The 16,963-nt window shown below is 50.9% G+C and overlaps 1 protein-coding gene across 1 annotated transcript; it reads right to left on the bottom strand.

Annotated features, from left to right (window-relative positions):
• Positions 1 to 12,827: 12,827 nt before the first annotated feature.
• Positions 12,828 to 15,800, bottom strand: LOC108865256 (uncharacterized). The gene is made up of 2 exons (XM_018642111.1): positions 15,669 to 15,800; positions 12,828 to 15,401 (listed from the first exon to the last, which is right to left on the bottom strand). Exons 1-2 carry the CDS (start codon positions 15,798 to 15,800, stop codon positions 12,828 to 12,830), a joined length of 2,706 nt encoding a protein of 901 aa, XP_018497627.1.
• Between the last annotated feature and the right edge of the window lie 1,163 nt (positions 15,801 to 16,963).

Here is a 16,963-nt window from a genome sequence, read left to right as displayed (position 1 = left end):
GTCTCTAGAAAAAAGAACGCGTTCATGTTCTGGGCCTCCGAACGAACGCATTAATCATCAGAATCCATTCCCAAGAAAGCGGCTGCATTCGGCGGCTAGCTACCACCATTGAAAGATGCTAAGACCAATGCCGCTGCTTCTCTTTTTCACGCACATTCCCAAGTGAAAAAGCAGGGAAAACATGTCTACCACTGAGTTGCCGCTGATGCCATTCTCGCAAGCAATGGACCAGTTCAAACCGAATGGCTTCCATTAATTAATCCAGCCACCCATTCATCCATTTCTCCATTCGGTCATCCACTCCTTCGTTGTACGGTCGTTTGAAGATTCTCTTCGTCGGTTCTCTAGTGGCGATCGACGACGTCGTCTGAGACGTCAATACGCGTCGTGACTCGCACAAAATACCAGAGTGACCTTTGAGTTATCCTACTCTTTTAGTTACTGCTCGAGCTTGATGTGTAGTTCAAGGTGCACCATGCAACAATCTCTTAGCGGGAGAAAAATGAAAAAACTCAAGGCAAAATAAGCAAAGTTCGACTGCGTGGCTGAGCGGACTGCAAGCTTGAGTGAAATAATCTCGAGTGGGCAGCAGGCTTTGAGCTTGTCGAGTACAATAAGCCACGCCCTCCGTTGCGATAAATTTCTCCCGTTGAGGTATGTTGTCGCCACCGCACCTGAAGATGGCCAAGAACTAGGTAGCTCCGCATAGATGAGCTTCTCGAAGCAAAATTCGTGGAAAAATAGCGGTCTCCGGAGGAAATGCATCTGAGGGCGTAACATCAGTCCGACTGAATAGCTCGTCCAGGCTCCCCGATGCACACCGGTTGCTCCGCTGCTGCACAGCAGTTTCAGTGCTGTTCTCCTTCTTGTTATCAATAAGATAGAGATGCGGAACACCGTCGATTTTCAGCCAGGGACGTAGGTGTCCCGTCCCATCACAGCCGACCTCCTCCCACCGATGTCGATCGGATATCGGTCAAAACAATGAAGGAACCCCCGTTCGGGACTTGTGACACAAAGCTCGTGAACAATCGAGCACCTGCCCAGAGAAATTTCACCTGCCCCGGGTCTCAGCTCGAGAAGTTCAATTTGTTCCGACCGCTGAGCGGGTACAGCAACGGAACAGGGACAGATGACGTTATTCCAGGCTATTCTAACGTGCACAGTCAAAGTCGGAATTCGTAATTCCAGAGTTTTAGGTGAAAGATGTGGGATCGAGTCAGGTGGAACGTGGAACTTTCCCGACGCTGACCCCCAGCGAGGAAACCCAGAGAGGTTCCTGTAGTCGAGCTCGACCCTCCGGGGCTCGGCCAAGGCGGCATGGATCTTCATGAATTGATAGGAGCTCTCTTCGTATATGTCCCGGTCTTTTTCTAGGCCTTCCCCCTCAAGGTCGAGTGGACCGATGGTTCGATCAATCAATCACTCTGGCGGGGATCAGACGGTAACTATGCAAACTAAGGTTGCTCAAACGAGTTCCCCGCGTCTTCACTGACTAGAGCAATGCTGACAGCTCGTCCGATCCGGAGCGCTCCTACTCTCTGTGATCAGATCGCGTGAATTAATGCAAGGAGAATATTCATGTCGGACCGTCAGAAGACTGCGTCGATAGCATCAATCTCCGACCAGCTGCTTATTGAGCTCGGTGTTTCAATTCGAAGTAGACATCACGCCGCTGCTTCATTGACAGACAATTGAAATTGGGAAGGTATCTGTCTACCCTTCTTCAAGATCCGGGATTTCCCCTCATGAAGGAACGAGCGCGAATCTGAAACGATCCGTATCTCCATTCGAGTGTTTTCGAAATTCGGATGGCAGCACTCGATTAGAACCCGAAACACGACGGTCTCCATGGCACCACGCCATGGGTCGACCTTTCGCTTGCTTCCCGATCACGTCGAGTGCGCCCGACCGCGGAAACGACCCTGCGTTCGGCTGCCGCGGACCTTCGACAGCGATTCACAGCGGCTGGCTTCGGATTCGGAGACTCGGAGGTAAGTTATGCTCAGTTTGCTCCGAAGCGTCGACATGGAAGCTGAGCAGGTTAGGATAGCACGGATGACGATTCCAGATTCTGGGTCTACCCACGTTCCTGATGACGAGGGCTCAACCTCAAGCATGATTTTCGCAGATGGCCCACTCCCACGGGAGGTCCACAGCGGACCTGGAAGCTGAGCTGTCAAGATGCCAAACAGAGCTCCAGATACTGAGGTCTTCTATGGAGGACTCCGGCGCGAGAGATAGGAGTCTCACCGAGCTACTGGACAAGGTTCAGGTAAATATTCGGAATAATCAGAGCATGATTCTTTGACCGGATCGAGTCAATGCATGCTTCGGGAACTAAGCGTGGGGAAGCCCGTCTTGCGAAGATCGCTTGCCGGGGCGTGGAATGACATTCGAGCCCCGGGGTTCTTCACGTCCATGCATGTTCGGAGGCTCTCGATGCTGATTCCGATCTGGTCACATTATTCGGATGTTGAACAGACATGGATCCTGAGCGAAGCGACCTGAGATTCGCATACCGTTCCCAATGGGGAGGAAGATTCTCTGACGTCGGACTGGACCTCTATGCGCGTAGATTTCCAGATCCTCGCGTCGTCCGATCACGAATTCGGACTCGCCTATCGTTCTCCGGTCGGCATCATCTCCCAGGAGGATGCCACGCTTCTCTTTGAAAACATCACTCGAGGAATCCGGTCAAGATGCAAGAGGAAGGGTCACCCTCCTGAGCGAGGAGGAAGATCGAGGAATTTCCGGGGAGGAAGGTGTATCCTCTGATCCGGGGTTCACCCCACTTTCCTTTACGCTCTCGCCCCTCCGATTGATCGGGGGGAGGGGGGCATCGGAGGGACGAGCCCGAGGAGGAATTGTCATCTCTCTGTCGTAATTATTCTATTGCGGACTTTCTCCTATGCATGCCCATATGTTGATGGACGGGCAACGAACCGTATCAGAGATTTCGGATCTGTGAGGGAATTCGCTGGAATGGCAGCTCCAGCGGGAATCTAATATAAATCTGGTGACGTCGTTGACCACGATCCAGTTATTGGCATCCGGAACTCGCTCGGACAACGGCCGTCAACCAGTCGGCCGACCGGTCGGTCGGCGAATTCTTTCGCGCAGAGCTAATGGCGGCCCGAATGCGGGTCTTCAGTGAAATTTCAACAATGCAAGAAAAATTTCCCTCCGATTTCTGCTTTTCTGCTCGTTTTTTCTCTCCTCCCGTCTGCGCGGATATAGAGCCGCGAGGATGTCGCTCGGTATCGATTTTGTTCGGAAAAATCCAAATCGAGAGTCGCGGAGTTACAACAGTAGAGTAGGGTAGTAGTGGTAGCATGACTTATTACAAGAAGTGATGAGTGTAATAAGCATAATAAAATTGATGTCAGAGTCGAGGATCGAATCTATCTCCCACTCGGATCCATGGTCATGGGCGTTAGGAGTCGAGTCCGAACATAGTCAACGAAACGAGGTCCGTATTTCAGATCTTGGAGAAACAGAAAGCTGAACTACTGGCTCTGATCAAGAAACAAATGAAACTTATCGACGTTCTGAAGAAACAGAAAATCCACCTCGAATCGAGCAGCTTGATCCACTTTCAACAAGACGAACTGACAAAATACATCAATTTCGGCGTGCCCAGCAAATCTGCTGGATAGGATATCGGATATCGACCTCAATCAGAAACCATCCGTAACCATAAGGTCCGAATTTTCGTTGTGCGACAGACAGCTTCTTGCGAGTGGAGACGTCCGAATCAATCAATCAATGCAGGGAGGTAAGCAGGATGTGACTACCGGGCTGACGGAGAGGTAAACAAGGAATGCGGGAAGGTGGAAGGGAGCTCTGAGAACTGTTTCATCTCGGAATTACAGAAGAATTCAATAAACAAAGTCCACCTCTCATCCCTCATTCATCATCGAGCTTTCGGACGAGTCTCAAGCGCATCCCCGCTTAAGACTTGATCATACGATCTCGGATCCAAAAAGGTCTGTGGAGGTAGACACGCGATTCATTGCAGCGACCGGCTGAGGGGATACGGCCAGGGTATCCGAGTTCAATTCACGCCCTTCATGAGACTCCGAGTCGATCTGTTGAACTCATTGGAGGCTACCGTGTTTTCCGACGCAGGTCATGGGATCTTTGTCACTCTGCGCGTTCCGCACTCTCGAGTCATGGCAGATCAGGAATTAGACCGTCATCACGTGTCACGAGAAGCTTGAAGAGCAGAAGCGATCACAAGGCCCATTGGCCGGCTAAGGCTCCTCATAGCTCGAGAGATGTCTCATCGCGTTTGAAAATGAATCCCAATGAGAGGAGGCTCATTCTGGCTTCTATTATTTCACTCATTTGGCCGAATTTCGGAAGCATTGCATCATCCGTAACTCCGAGAAAGGTTGAGCACCCCATCATGAAGAGGACAACAAATCGAGTGAGAACGATATGAATAAATTGACTTGAGTTCGTGGAAGGAATGGGATAGCCATGCTCTCGCCCCACACATGGGACCATCGTCAGCGATAACGGAGATCATGCTCGTACAACACTTACCGTTCGGAATGTGATCGGATAGTGATCAAAGTCCTCTTCCCGAAGGAGTGCGTTCCAGAAGGGATTTACGGAGAAAAGAAATGCCGTGTTCTAGCGTGCTCTATCTAGAACGCCTACATTCCTCGGCATTTTTTTTTCATCACATTTCACGACGATGCAATGCAAAGCAGTTTTGCTCGCTCGACGAAATTCGCTGTGAAACGAGCAATCGTCTGAGAAGCAAATATGTATAGTTTTTTTACGTTTGTCTTTCGACTTGCTTGCATTCATCTGCTCGGCTGAAACCGCGGCTCGAATGCTGGAATTCGAGGAATGCGGAATTGAAGCCGCGCTGTCGTCGTCGGCGTCGATGGCGACGGCGGTGCACCGCCGGAACATTTCAGTCAGTCAGCCGGCAACGTTTTTTCATTTTGCAACTATTTCATTCAAGCCTGAAGTGCATGCCTCTATTCTGCCAGTCCTGGACGCAGATATGCATAGAAGTGTTCGGTACCGCGATGCCGACCCAGCTGAGGATTTCCCGTCTGAGTTTTACGGAACATTGATTCCGAAGTCGAGCAAACGATACGATCTTGGAGGTCCGATCTTCCCTCTGTCGAGACGGCGAAAGGGTGCCAAGTGTACGGAATCGGTATTTCTCTCCTTTCAGATGGGGTTCCGACCGCAAAGTCTGGGAACTTCCCGAATAAAGTGATATTTTGCAGCGGTTTTCGTAACGACGAGAAAATGGGAAGAATCGTTGTGTCGATTCCCCCCCTAATGTTCTCAACGACAAGCTCGAGAAAGTGGCCCTGGCAGAATCACCACTGTGTTCTCTGAGCCATTGTTGTCTCCCGAAAGCAAAGTTGGATCGGAAGCATAAAGCTGTCCTCGCACGTGTGATCTCTGTCTGCAGTAAGAGCGATTCGATCATTGACTCTCAGCCCATGACGATGGGTTGAACAACCCGTAGACATCCAGAGGAAAACCACCGCTGCTATTCCTGCCGTCGTCGATGGAGAGGGAGTGAGCTTGCCAAGCATCTATTCGTCCGACAGACCGGCAGCCAAGCATCCGAGCAGCCAACCAACCGACCAACACGCGGCTAGACACACGTTGGGCCACACCAATGCAGTTTAGGGCCGCGCAGTTTATGTCTCGAGTCTCCGACCCCTTCAGTTGCGGCTGTGGCTGCCGTCGCTACAGCGAAATGAAGCCGAAGACATCAACTCTCCTGGCGAACCTTTCCCAGCAGCCATTCGGGGTCGTGTGTTCATTCCATGTCCGATCCAGGACCGAATTCTAGATGCGTGTGACTCCGCTGTGAGCTAGAAGGCAGATAAGGGAGAAGGGCGATGCCGAACGGAACGATTTTCGGGAAGTACACCCATCAATCGATCCTAGAATTCTCCACAGCTCCAACAAGTATGAGACGGAAAAGAAGAATCTACACTGTAAAGATTCTCCAACGCGGGTCGTGGAGGCCCTCTTCCTTGGGGAATGCGCTCGAGGCAGACTCGGAGCGCATTATATGTCGGTCGGTTCCTACTCCATCAGGGAATACTTGGATTGCTTCTCGTTCTCTCGATTCTCCTGGATTCCAAGAAGTCTGTCCTATGTACCACAATGCAGGCTAGAATCGTTCTAGACTCCATTGACTCATTCGTTCCTTTCGATATGCCAAAATCACGAAAGGACAATGGCTCGAATGCCCTTGTTGGGCTTCCTTGAGGGGTCCTGTGAAAGGACATCAGACGAGAGATCCGTATCCATTTCAATGAGGAAGCCCCCGTCATTACGAAGTCATCGAACATCTCCGAGTTTTTAAAAGGCGGTATTCTGCTTGATTCGGGCGTTTATCATTCGACTCATATCTTTCTCGACAATCTCGATAACGTATCGTGAAGAGATAGAGAGGAGCGAGTGGAAGTATGACGAGGTCTTCTCGTTTACAACCATCGGTGGGGAGCTTCTCCGCAAGGTATCGAGTCGCCTTCACGCTCCCGCATGATTCGAACTTGATCAAGGGAGTTATACAAAGGTATACATGATGGTTCCCATCAAAGCGTCACTTTCTAGATAGTTAGATAACTCATGACGCATCGCCGAAGCATCCCGCGAGACAAGGGAAGAAGCCATTCGAATGGAATTCGCTACGTATCTTACTCACTAAGCAGAAACCGTGAAAAAGAATCTTCTCTGCTTGGACACGGCATAATCGGAATAACGTTGCGTCATCAGGAATTTGAAGTCGTGTGAGAATGTTTGGGCAAAAGTTGATCCTCGCTGCGACTGCGCCATTCTGCATACGTACGGCATGACTAAGCGCGTGGATTCGTCTGCAGCTGGAAACAGTTCTTGGAATCTTGGGAAAGTCTTGGAGTGAGACTTTTTTGCAATAAGCCGTCATGTCAATAAACAACCCGCGTATACGAAAATCACGGGAGCTTATCTATGAGCGTCGTGAACTCATGCGAATTGAATTTCTCCCCTCGAGAATGCTTCTGAAGATTTCTTTCCGCTCGCATAGAGTTCTGCAAACAATTTCACGGGGTTTCCGGATCATGCCATTTGGAAGGTGATCCGGTAATGACCAGTAATAAATTATTCGTGATCACTTATGAAGAGGAATTTTCTTTTCCTCATGATAATTGAGAGGGAGAGGGATATCATAGATATCAGGCTTGCGGTAAGGAATCATGGAGTGGCGTGGGATGACATGAAGCACTTCTGAGATGCTTCGTACTAGTTGTGTTTGCCATTCATCAACGGGGATTGTTCAGTGCAGAATGAAACTCGGAGCAATAGACGGTGACAGGACTGTCAGAGCGATGAGATTCTATCTAGCAGGTCGTGCCATTCTGTACTTTCTACAGCGTACTCGATGCGGAGGGTGACGGCAGCGAGGACATCGTCTAGCACTGTTCGAGGCAAAAGCGTGGCATGTCCTGGGAAATGTGTTCCCGTTCGCCTGAAACTTCTCATTCGAGCGCGGAAGGAGGCCATAGTCGGCGATTCGATGGTCAATAGCCATACCGAGTCGTCGAAGAGCATCAGTTCCGGTCACTACGCGAACCGACAGCGCTACACGTTCACCTGGGCTTTTCCAATGTGGCGTGGCGAGAGGCGTAAAACAAGCGAAATCAACCGAATATATCAGTCCTCTCTGGGTAGTAGCTAATCCCAAGCGAAAGCTCTTCTCATGATTGGATGAGAGCACATCATCAGTCTCAATGGAGGGACTTCTCGCTCGCCTCCATTCATTCAAAGCGCCTCAATCTTCATACCGAGGCTTGTTCTTGAGCTACACACGAAGATTCGCCAAGTTTTGTAGTAATGAAATCCCCGGTGGGGAAGTATGTAGATCGAGCTCGCGCCGAGGTTCATCGAGTGAAGGAGAAAGAGAAAGTCCGGGAGCACAGGGAACACGTTGATAGCGTACTCTGACTGCTGACTGACTGTATGATTTTTCGCGGAGATCGCGGAAACCGCGGTTTTCGTCTCTCTCTGGCGTTTTTCGCGAATTCGGTCCCTTCCAAAGACAGGAATGTGATCATTCATTTGCTTTCCACCGAGAAAGGGCAGTGAAGACAACAACTTGACTGTTCCCTGGACTCCAAAGCAGCCGGAGTCGAATAAGCTTCAATTTCCGATAATCACAGACCTTTCCCGGACGGACTCGAAAAAGCAACGCTCGAGATTAATCGGAGGCACACCTACCTTCCGCGAATCTCAATGAAATTCGGCGACTCCCGCGACTTCCGATCGAATTTTGCGCTGTCCGCGAGTTTAGCCCTTTCTTTCCGCGAAAAATCTCCATCCCAACTCATGATTTATTGTGGCGTGACCATCGACGCTGATTTAGAGATCGCCTCGAGGGCGAGGGGTTATTGTCTTCAAATATCACAGTGTGGAATTTGAACAGTGGAATCATTGGCAGTCATCATCTTTTGGTCCGGAAACGCGTCGAACTCAGGGAGTGAGCGCGTGTAATTCGATGTCGGCATTCCAGGAGGCAGCCGCAGGTCAATCGAATCCACAATTCAATGCCGGATCGCTACACTCCGAGATCGACCGCTCTCGAATGGTGGTCGATGTCGAAAAGAAGTAATCGAGCTGTATCCCCGCATCAGACTCTTATGAGGGAGGTCCCGTGACCTGATTGTGACGATACTAAGCGCTACTGTATACATTGCTTCAACCTGACGAATTCGTTTTTGACGGCTTCGAGTTTAAAGGGATCGTACAATAGCTCCGGGCATCGTCGATCTGCGGATTCTTTCATGCGAATGGATCCCAAGCCTAGAGCTTGAGCTCCCGTGCATATGGTACTATGGCTGACAGCTAGCACAACCGAAGAAATCGAAGAGAAATGCCCGAAGAGAATTGGGTCGCGGTCGGATGGACTTAATTGACCACGGAAGGCAACAGGGTTATTTTGTTGGCACTCAATGATGATGGTCAGGCTTTATCGGATCTTCGGTCCATTCTTACTTTGAGCATCGAACCATTCGAATTTCGCCTCGTGTAAATCCTTGAGCGTCGATAGCGGAGAACGCTCCCCTGTGAGCGGAGTTATTATGAATGGAATGAGCGGTTCAGGAGTGGTCATAAGAAAAATTCGGTATTCCTCACGACCTGAAACTTTCGATCCCCGATGCTCGCTCACATGAAGAGCTTTTCAGAGCGATTCGAGCCTCTGTCTGAATGCAGAGTTTGTCAGCTCCCGCCCCGTGGGTTTGATTCCGTATCTGTATACATACAACTCCCTCAGCGATCGATGCAAGGCTATCAGGTCAAGGCGAGAGCAATACAATGCAACTTTCTCACAAACAATTCCCGCTATAATGAACGATTCCTGATATTTTCGTCACTTTTCCGTAGACCTCATACGCGAGGTATTCCGCCACAAGCAACTCCCTTCCTGAGACCCATTTCCGCTTCAGCCAGCGTCTTCATCGGGACGAAGCTATACTGTACCTCTCTGTTTCTCGAGTGGCATAACGCTGATGAATTACGGCCATTCCCGAAGGCAAGCACCCTGCAGACGGGACGCAAGACTCTCTGGGCCGGGAAAAGAACCCCTCGGGACATCCCTCGAGGAACGTAATGCTCTAGATATGGAGGCGAGACCTGAGTATGCCGATATTGATATCCTGAGGGCAGACCTTAGGAGGGGTCTCACAGAAATGCTGCCAGAGCGAGAAGAGATTCCTTGGTTGCCGAGTCCGACATTGTTCCGTTCTGCCTCATGAGGGATACGTCAGGACGGGTGAGCGGCTCCCCCGACGGAGATTACTGCCTAGCAATGGTTTCTTGATCGTTTGATCATAGGGATTGGGCTTCAGGGAAGATTCAAGAGGGATTTCGAAGTTTCATGCCGTGAAAACATTATCCAGCCGAGAAGGAACCGGCTAACACGGGCGTTTCTCCGGGCCAAGGATGAGGCGTCCGAATTGATGATGGGGACTCGATCATCGCGGACCAAGGAATCCATCGCAAATGACAGCTCTACATTGGGCTAGCTACTCCGGCTGTCAACCCTTTCCGCGAAGATTGGCAGAATTATGACATTCCGGGATGTATTCAACGGTGAGGAATAATTCAACATACAGGAGAATCCGGCTGAAACAGATGGTCGATGCCGATCTCACGAATATCCGGCCGTTTCGATGTTTTCATCTTCTGTCGCGCATGATCTCCACCGCGCGCGTACGCGCACCCGACTTCTCCCCCGACCAGACCTGACGGGAGAGACTGAAGATCAGCATGGAGTCAGCGAACCATGATCATTGAACTGAAAGCTCCCGGGACCCCGAACTCGAGGGATTCATTCATTCTCTCCCGACGTTTCCATAATGTTGCCCAGAATGGTGGATGGAGACATGATATCATGACAGCTTCCCGACCGTTTCTGGCGGGGACGAGACGGGAGGCATTGATAGAGCGGTTGCATTCGAGGCGGGTTCTCCGGAGCGTCCACGCGATACCGCAGGTCTGCGGTGGAATTTCCGAGATGCTCCAGAGAGATTCCTGAGACGAATCCAGAGATTATTGAGGAGAAATTTGATTGTTCGGGCTCTGAGGGCTCCGCCTTGATAGGGCGAGACTCTTGGGTTCTGAACCTAGTTCGAGAAAAATTACTAGACATATACGAGGGTTTCCGGGGCAGATACCCCTAAGAAAAAAGTTCTGAGAAACATCTCGTACACCGCGAGACGCCCCGACGCAACACTTCGACGAGTATTCCCGTGCTTGTGTGGGTCGTCATAGTAACATCAAACGGCTCGATCGGCTGTGAACTCGGAATTGTGAGGGCTACCATGACTTCCCCTCCTCGCCGGTGTTTGAATTTTGAGAGAGGGTAGGCGTGCATTGCCGAGGCTGCACTCTCAGTCAGTGCCGCTTCATTTTATTGAACTAATTTATCTGCTCAACCATGGAATCCGGGCAAGAAGGACAACAACTGCAGTTACGCAACTTGACTGACCAGGACTTGATCGCTTCCGAGCATTTCTGGACGGAAGAACTCGGTTTCGACATGGCACGAAATCATATGCGACGGTGGCATCTAGTGGATCCAGAGGGTTTTTTCGGTATCTTCCTCGGCGACACGTTGATCGCGACCGGTGCTGCTGTCAAGCAGACGTCCGAGCTCTTCTTCATCGGCTCGATTGGTGTTAGGGAATCGCATCGAGGCAAAGGTCTCTGCAGGCAAATCATCAATCGTCTCTTCGAGAGATGCCCCGAGGGAACATTCGCTCTCTTCGCTGTGCCTGAGTGTATTCAGATGTACCGAAAACTCGGTTTCGAAATTGTGGACAATGGAACGGCGTACGTCTACGGTGGCAGGGCTGCCACGCTGCCAAGCGATAACATAAAATCTGCTTTCAGATTCGAGGTTGTCGATTCTAATAAACCCGAGCTCGTACGGAGGCTGATCGAATACGATGCGCGACTCCATGGCTTCGAGCGCCCGATAGGCACAACTCTAATCGACGATGACGACGGCTCTACTGTGGTTTGTTCCATGGAAGGTTCGATCGTGGGCTTCGTGCGCATAGCAAGCAGCAAAAGGGACGGAGGAGCTTTCATCGGACCGCTATACGCGGACTATTCGGAAGTTGCGTATCTGCTGCTGGAAGACATACTTGTCAGGAACAGAGCTCAGGCGGAAATATCTGTGTCAATTTTCGTCTCATCTCGGGGAGGCTTCCTTGCTGAGAAGCTCAAGTTGGAGCTGCGGGATGACTATCCGAAGTGCTGCACGAATCCGGATCGGATACCGACGATGGAAGTCGACAAAATATTCGCGTTCGACTCGACGGATTTCGCCATATGCTGAAGATTCCCCCCTGATACCGACATTGCTCGCCCATAGCTGCTGCTTGAGAGTTCGGGTCCTGCCTCCGAATCGGCGCCGCATTCGCTTCGCTCTCATAACCTCAGAGCTGGTCGACGCGAAACCTTCGCGAGTTACGTTGAGTGGTTCCGCCATGCGACTGTATTTTCCTCGCAGCTCGACAATTGTCCCCTCGTCATGAGTCGTTATTGATCGTCTGGACAGCTCCTTGCCCATCAGGATGACGACGGTGTAGATCGGTGGAGCGATACGGATTCCTTGCCTGTCAGTGCTCATATCAAATTCACCTAGTTGGACGGGCAACAGACATATCGTTTCCTCGCGACGGATCAGGACCAGACAGTTCGCGAAACCAGCATTTAATCAACGCGGATCAAATTCTCGGATGTTCCCTGTGCTTTGTGAATGTTGAGAAGGGTCAGATGATGGATCTCGCTGTTATGATATCTATTCAGGTGGCGTATACACAGAATGTGCCGGCGCAATTGTATATGGAATTTTTCATTTAGCATGCAGAAAACTTCGAAATCATTAATCGAACAAGTTCCTGGTTTGTCGATGCACGGGCGAAATTTCTCCGCATCGTCCTGTACGGGGTATGTGTCGGACAGTCCAATCGGTTCCAAGCGAACTCTAGGAATCAAACGCTGGGGCTCGATTAAAAGATGGCAGCCGTACCTGATGGCGATCCGCGTGTCAGTTCAGACATGGCAGCTCATACCCCGCTTATAACTGATGATAACATGCTATACCCCGCCGCCAGAATACTACATTCTATCTCCCGTGATGATCTGCTTCATCCGTGATTTATTTCGAATATCGGATAGAGGCTCTCGCTGAATCGGGAGGTACAGAATTCTGCGTCTCGATTTTATTAAAAGTTCAAAAGATTCTCTCAGAATTTATAGACATAAGTCTACCCGCTGCATGGGTATCAGGAGGAGAATCTAGGGAGACTCCCGTTGGAACTGCACTCAGCGATGCCACCATCCTCGCAGAAGGCTTTCAGAGCCATACTGGCCAATATGAGTTTAGCCTTTTTTTGATTCGTCGAAATAACGCCGAAACTCTGGCAATCGACATGAAGAGTCACTTCTACCAGATTGTCTCCTCGAATGACAGGCTTCTCGAATCGGCATCGCTCCGGAAACTTTCCTTGGAGAGTCGAGATCAGATTTTGTGGAGGCTGCCTCAAAGTATCGATTAGGAGTGGATCTGAGATGAGTCGCCGGAAAACGTCCCACGTAACAGCGAAATCGAGACCAGAATCTATAAAAATGGCACCGATAATACTTTCCATAAGATCTCCGAACGTTTTAGGAATGACAAGGAGTCCGGCGGCTCCTAGATCGTCTTGCGTCATCGGCGAGTCCGGACAGAGCTCTTTCGCGTGACTCTCGTCTTTCTCAATCATGTATTCGTTGAGAGAAGGCGAGTCATGGAGCAAGTATTCCACGAGCTTGGTCCGCATCATGATCTGGCCGAGCTGATCGTTGCTCACGAGGGCCGACCGTACCATGGTCATTTGTCCAGGACTCAGATGTGGGTTGTTGGTGAAAATGAAAGAAGATACCAAGAAGTCAATGATAGCATCCCCCAGGAACTCTAGCCTCGCATAGGTTTGAGTTGTTCTATTGTTCTGGTACGATTGATGGGTGATTGCCTCAAGGAGATAGAGCGGGTTTCCGAACCTATAAGCGATAATTTCCTGCACTCGCTCCAAATGAGTGGAGTGGAAATCGAGATCGGCCCGGGTGACGTCCGGGTCTTTGCCCTCATCTGGATCATACGAGAGATCGAAGCGAGAGAAAAAAGTCCTACTGAGCCCATCACCTAACTCGAGACCCAAATATTTGAGAAAGTCGAGAGCGCCTATGGGCCCGGATCTGTTCAAGTAAACTCCGATCAGAGCCTCGACCGAATCTGCGCATATCTTACTCCTGTATCGCTGCTGATGAAGCTTCTCATTTACGGCGGCGGTCAGGATCGTCCCAGGAGGTCGAAATGAATCTTTGACAGAGAACTTCCGGCTCTCGACAGCCTCGTGAATTCCCCTGGGTACGGCTATCGACAGTAGGAACATGTTGGAGACGAAACGACATCGTTCCGCAGTCAGCGTACCCTCATCTCTCAAGTCTCTGTTGGTGAGTAGATGCAGAGAAACGACCATTTTCAAGAACGAGTCCCCCAGAACTTCATAACGCTCTGAATCCACGATATCTTGGGCGGAAGATGCAGTGAGGGCTGTGAGGATGTCCGTCGGCGAGGGCCCGGGCGAGTTCTTCATTTCCTTCATGAACTTGAGTTCTGTGAATTTGATCTCGGGCTTCGATACTTCCTGATTCGGAGGTCTGTCCTCGACCAATGGCGGCCAATGATCGACTTCGTAGCCGACTCCCGCCCGCACGAGGGCTCGTCTGAAATTCTCGGCGACCAGTAGTCGATCCAATCGATGAATGCAAATGGGGATCGTCAAAGCTTTGCTCCATTGAGGGGCTGATAAGAATTCAACCTCGCAATGTTCCAGGCGCGGAGCGAAAGCAAGCCTGGCCTCTGTGCTTGAGAATTCTTTGAATTTGGTTTTAACGGTGAACTCGTTCCGAGAACCGCCGGCGCTTCTCGGGATCTTCTCCAGGCAGAGTTTCGTTTTCCCTCCGCTGCGATAGATTTCCCGGACGAAGAAGCTCATTTCGGTACCGGCGGTCACCCGGCTCACCACAGATTCGAGAGTGAAGGGCTTCTTCTGCGCGAGATCCAATCTCCGGAGCAAGGCGACATCGACCCTCCCATTGCGGACGGGAACGATCACAGGTGCGACAGCTGGATCGTATTCGAGATGCGAGAGGCGGCAGACTTTCTTGAAAATATAGCTGTGGAACTTGGTCAGCCTCCTCCAGAGCTCTTGCGTCTCGACCACGCCGCGTAATGTTTCGATAGCAACGGACTCGCGACCGTTGCGACTGAAGACGGGGAACCCAGGAACGTTTGATGGACAGTCGGGAGAAAAGGTGAGGAGCCCGAAACAGAGTTCCTCCTCCTCCGGTTTGAAAGTCCTATGATGTGAATGCTCGTCCTCCAGGGGAATTTCGAGACAAGTTCTGAAGACGTAGATAGTAGCTCTCGCTGGGAACTCCGGGTGACAGGTATCCTTCAATTGATGGGACACTGCTCGTTTGCACCTGATGCTGGAATTCTGTGTTATTGGCTGACCGTCGAATAGCATCGCCAAGTTTTCGGGCACTTCGCGGCCTGAGGGAGTGCACTTCTTCCTTGCGGGGCCTGACTGTTTGTTCCTCTCGTCGAATCCGAACACACGATCGCGAACCTCGAGAGCAGCCGCTACCTGATCGTCCAGTCTCTGTTGCGTCCCGCCGACCTCCGCGGACGACTTCGCGGAAGTCTGGGATGCCGAGCTGCGACCTCGATCTGCTCCGAACTCTTGAGTTGCTGGTTCCGCCGGGATCGGCGACTCCATATTCCCGATCCTCTTAACCTGCAGTGCATCCACCTGCTGGAATCAGAGGAGTCAGAATGGGACGGGGATGCATCGAACGGAATCATGAGTTTTCCTCGCAGAAATGGAGCGTCATCGCTTTGGTCCTTCGCCGACGGGAAACGACGCGGAAAGAGCGAGGACAATCGGGAGTACTCAGAGAGAGAAGGATGATCATGCGCCGTCCCAGATACAGACATTCGCTCAGAGAACTCAGCTCATCCGGGACAATGCAGCCCTCCTTTTTATGGTGATTCTGACAGAGCTTCCGCGACCACTCACCATTTCAAAGTTCTCTTGTGACGTCATGAGCACATACAGAGCACGATCCAGTCTCACAGATTCGCGAAACCGGATGTAGGTTTCAGGCTTCGAGATTCCGTCCGTCTGTATGATGAGGTTGCACCCACCCATATCGATACCTTCCTCGGCACCACATGCAGCGACCAAGATATTCAGGACTCCCAGCCTGGATCCAAAAAAATACTTCCAAGTTTAGATCCCAACCGGCGACTCTACTGATCGAATCCTATGTGCCTGGCAGTACCGGAAATCTCGGAGGGTGGACAACCCGTTCCTGTAGCTACGATCGTTCGGTTCCTGTCCTCGACCGGCTTCGGATTCGCTCGTTCCACCCGGTGTATCCGCCAGAAAACCTACGCGAATGAAACCAAAGCGCTCAGGCAGCTCCTGTGATAAAGTCGCCAAGAGCATACTCATAGAAATGACTGAGCTGTTTTCCTGGGCGAAAATGACGCAACGAAGCTCTGCTAATCCTCTGTTGCAGGCTAGAAGGACATCTAACAAGCGTTCCGTCTTCAAAGGCACCGATATTTCCAGAACGTCCACGGCTCCACGATCACTGCGTTCCTTAAGGACCGCGTATGGATTCACAATTTTGTTTTCTTTCACTGCGTCGATCGATTCCAGTAAACTAGCTCTCGCTGATTCCATCGCCAGCAAGAGTCCATGCTCCTCATTGTGATCATCCCTCACGGCCGGATAGTTGAGTCGACGCTGATCTAGGAAGCCGAGCTGATATTCCAAGTATTTCAGAGTACCGCAAGGACCAACTTCCCGGAGCAGCTTGTGAAATACGTCCGCGAAATCTCCGAGTCTGCACGACGTGAGCCGCGCGAACCGATCGAGGTCAGGGTTCTCTTCGTATTGAACGATGACGTCGATTGTTGAACTCATCTTCCTGTTCGGGTGATTCTTTAGCTCCGGCCGGTAGATCCCACTTTCATTCAAGTACCCTATCTCGGGTGGTTCTGGGGGAGCCCGAGGCACATCTTGACTCAGAAGCGCAGACGAATTCTCTAGAATAGACCCATCGAGCTGAGTGACCTGCAGAAAGAGCAAGAAATGAGCGTCACATCGAAACGATCCGGCTCAATCGTCTATGAATGCGCCTCGCGTCTCCAAATCATTGGGTCGACATGTATTTGTGAGACCATCGCGGATTATATGCCCTTGCGGAGAACAGAGCCTAGGAAGTCGCATAGCATCGTGAAACTGATCGGCACCACCGAAATCCGATACTATAGCGAAGGAATCCGTGCTCCGTTCAGTTCGAC

The sequence above is a fragment of the Galendromus occidentalis genome, unplaced genomic scaffold (genome assembly GCF_000255335.2).
Source record: "Galendromus occidentalis unplaced genomic scaffold, Mocc_1.1 scf7180000076543, whole genome shotgun sequence".
Classification (NCBI taxonomy): Eukaryota; Metazoa; Arthropoda; class Arachnida; order Mesostigmata; family Phytoseiidae; genus Galendromus; species Galendromus occidentalis.
Note: the sequence above shows the minus strand (reverse complement) of the source record. Positions and strands in the feature narration are given on the sequence as shown.

What these genes read in the sequence shown, in the direction of transcription:
- LOC108865256 (XM_018642111.1), bottom strand. Translation starts at nt 15,800, where the DNA reads ATGGGTGGGTGCAACCTCATCATACAGACGGACGGAATCTCGAAGCCT. An exon ending in CACAAGAGAACTTTGAAATG is followed by an intron (nt 15,402 to 15,668) that starts GTGAGTGGTCGC and finishes TGATTCCAGCAG; the next exon opens with GTGGATGCACTGCAGGTTAA.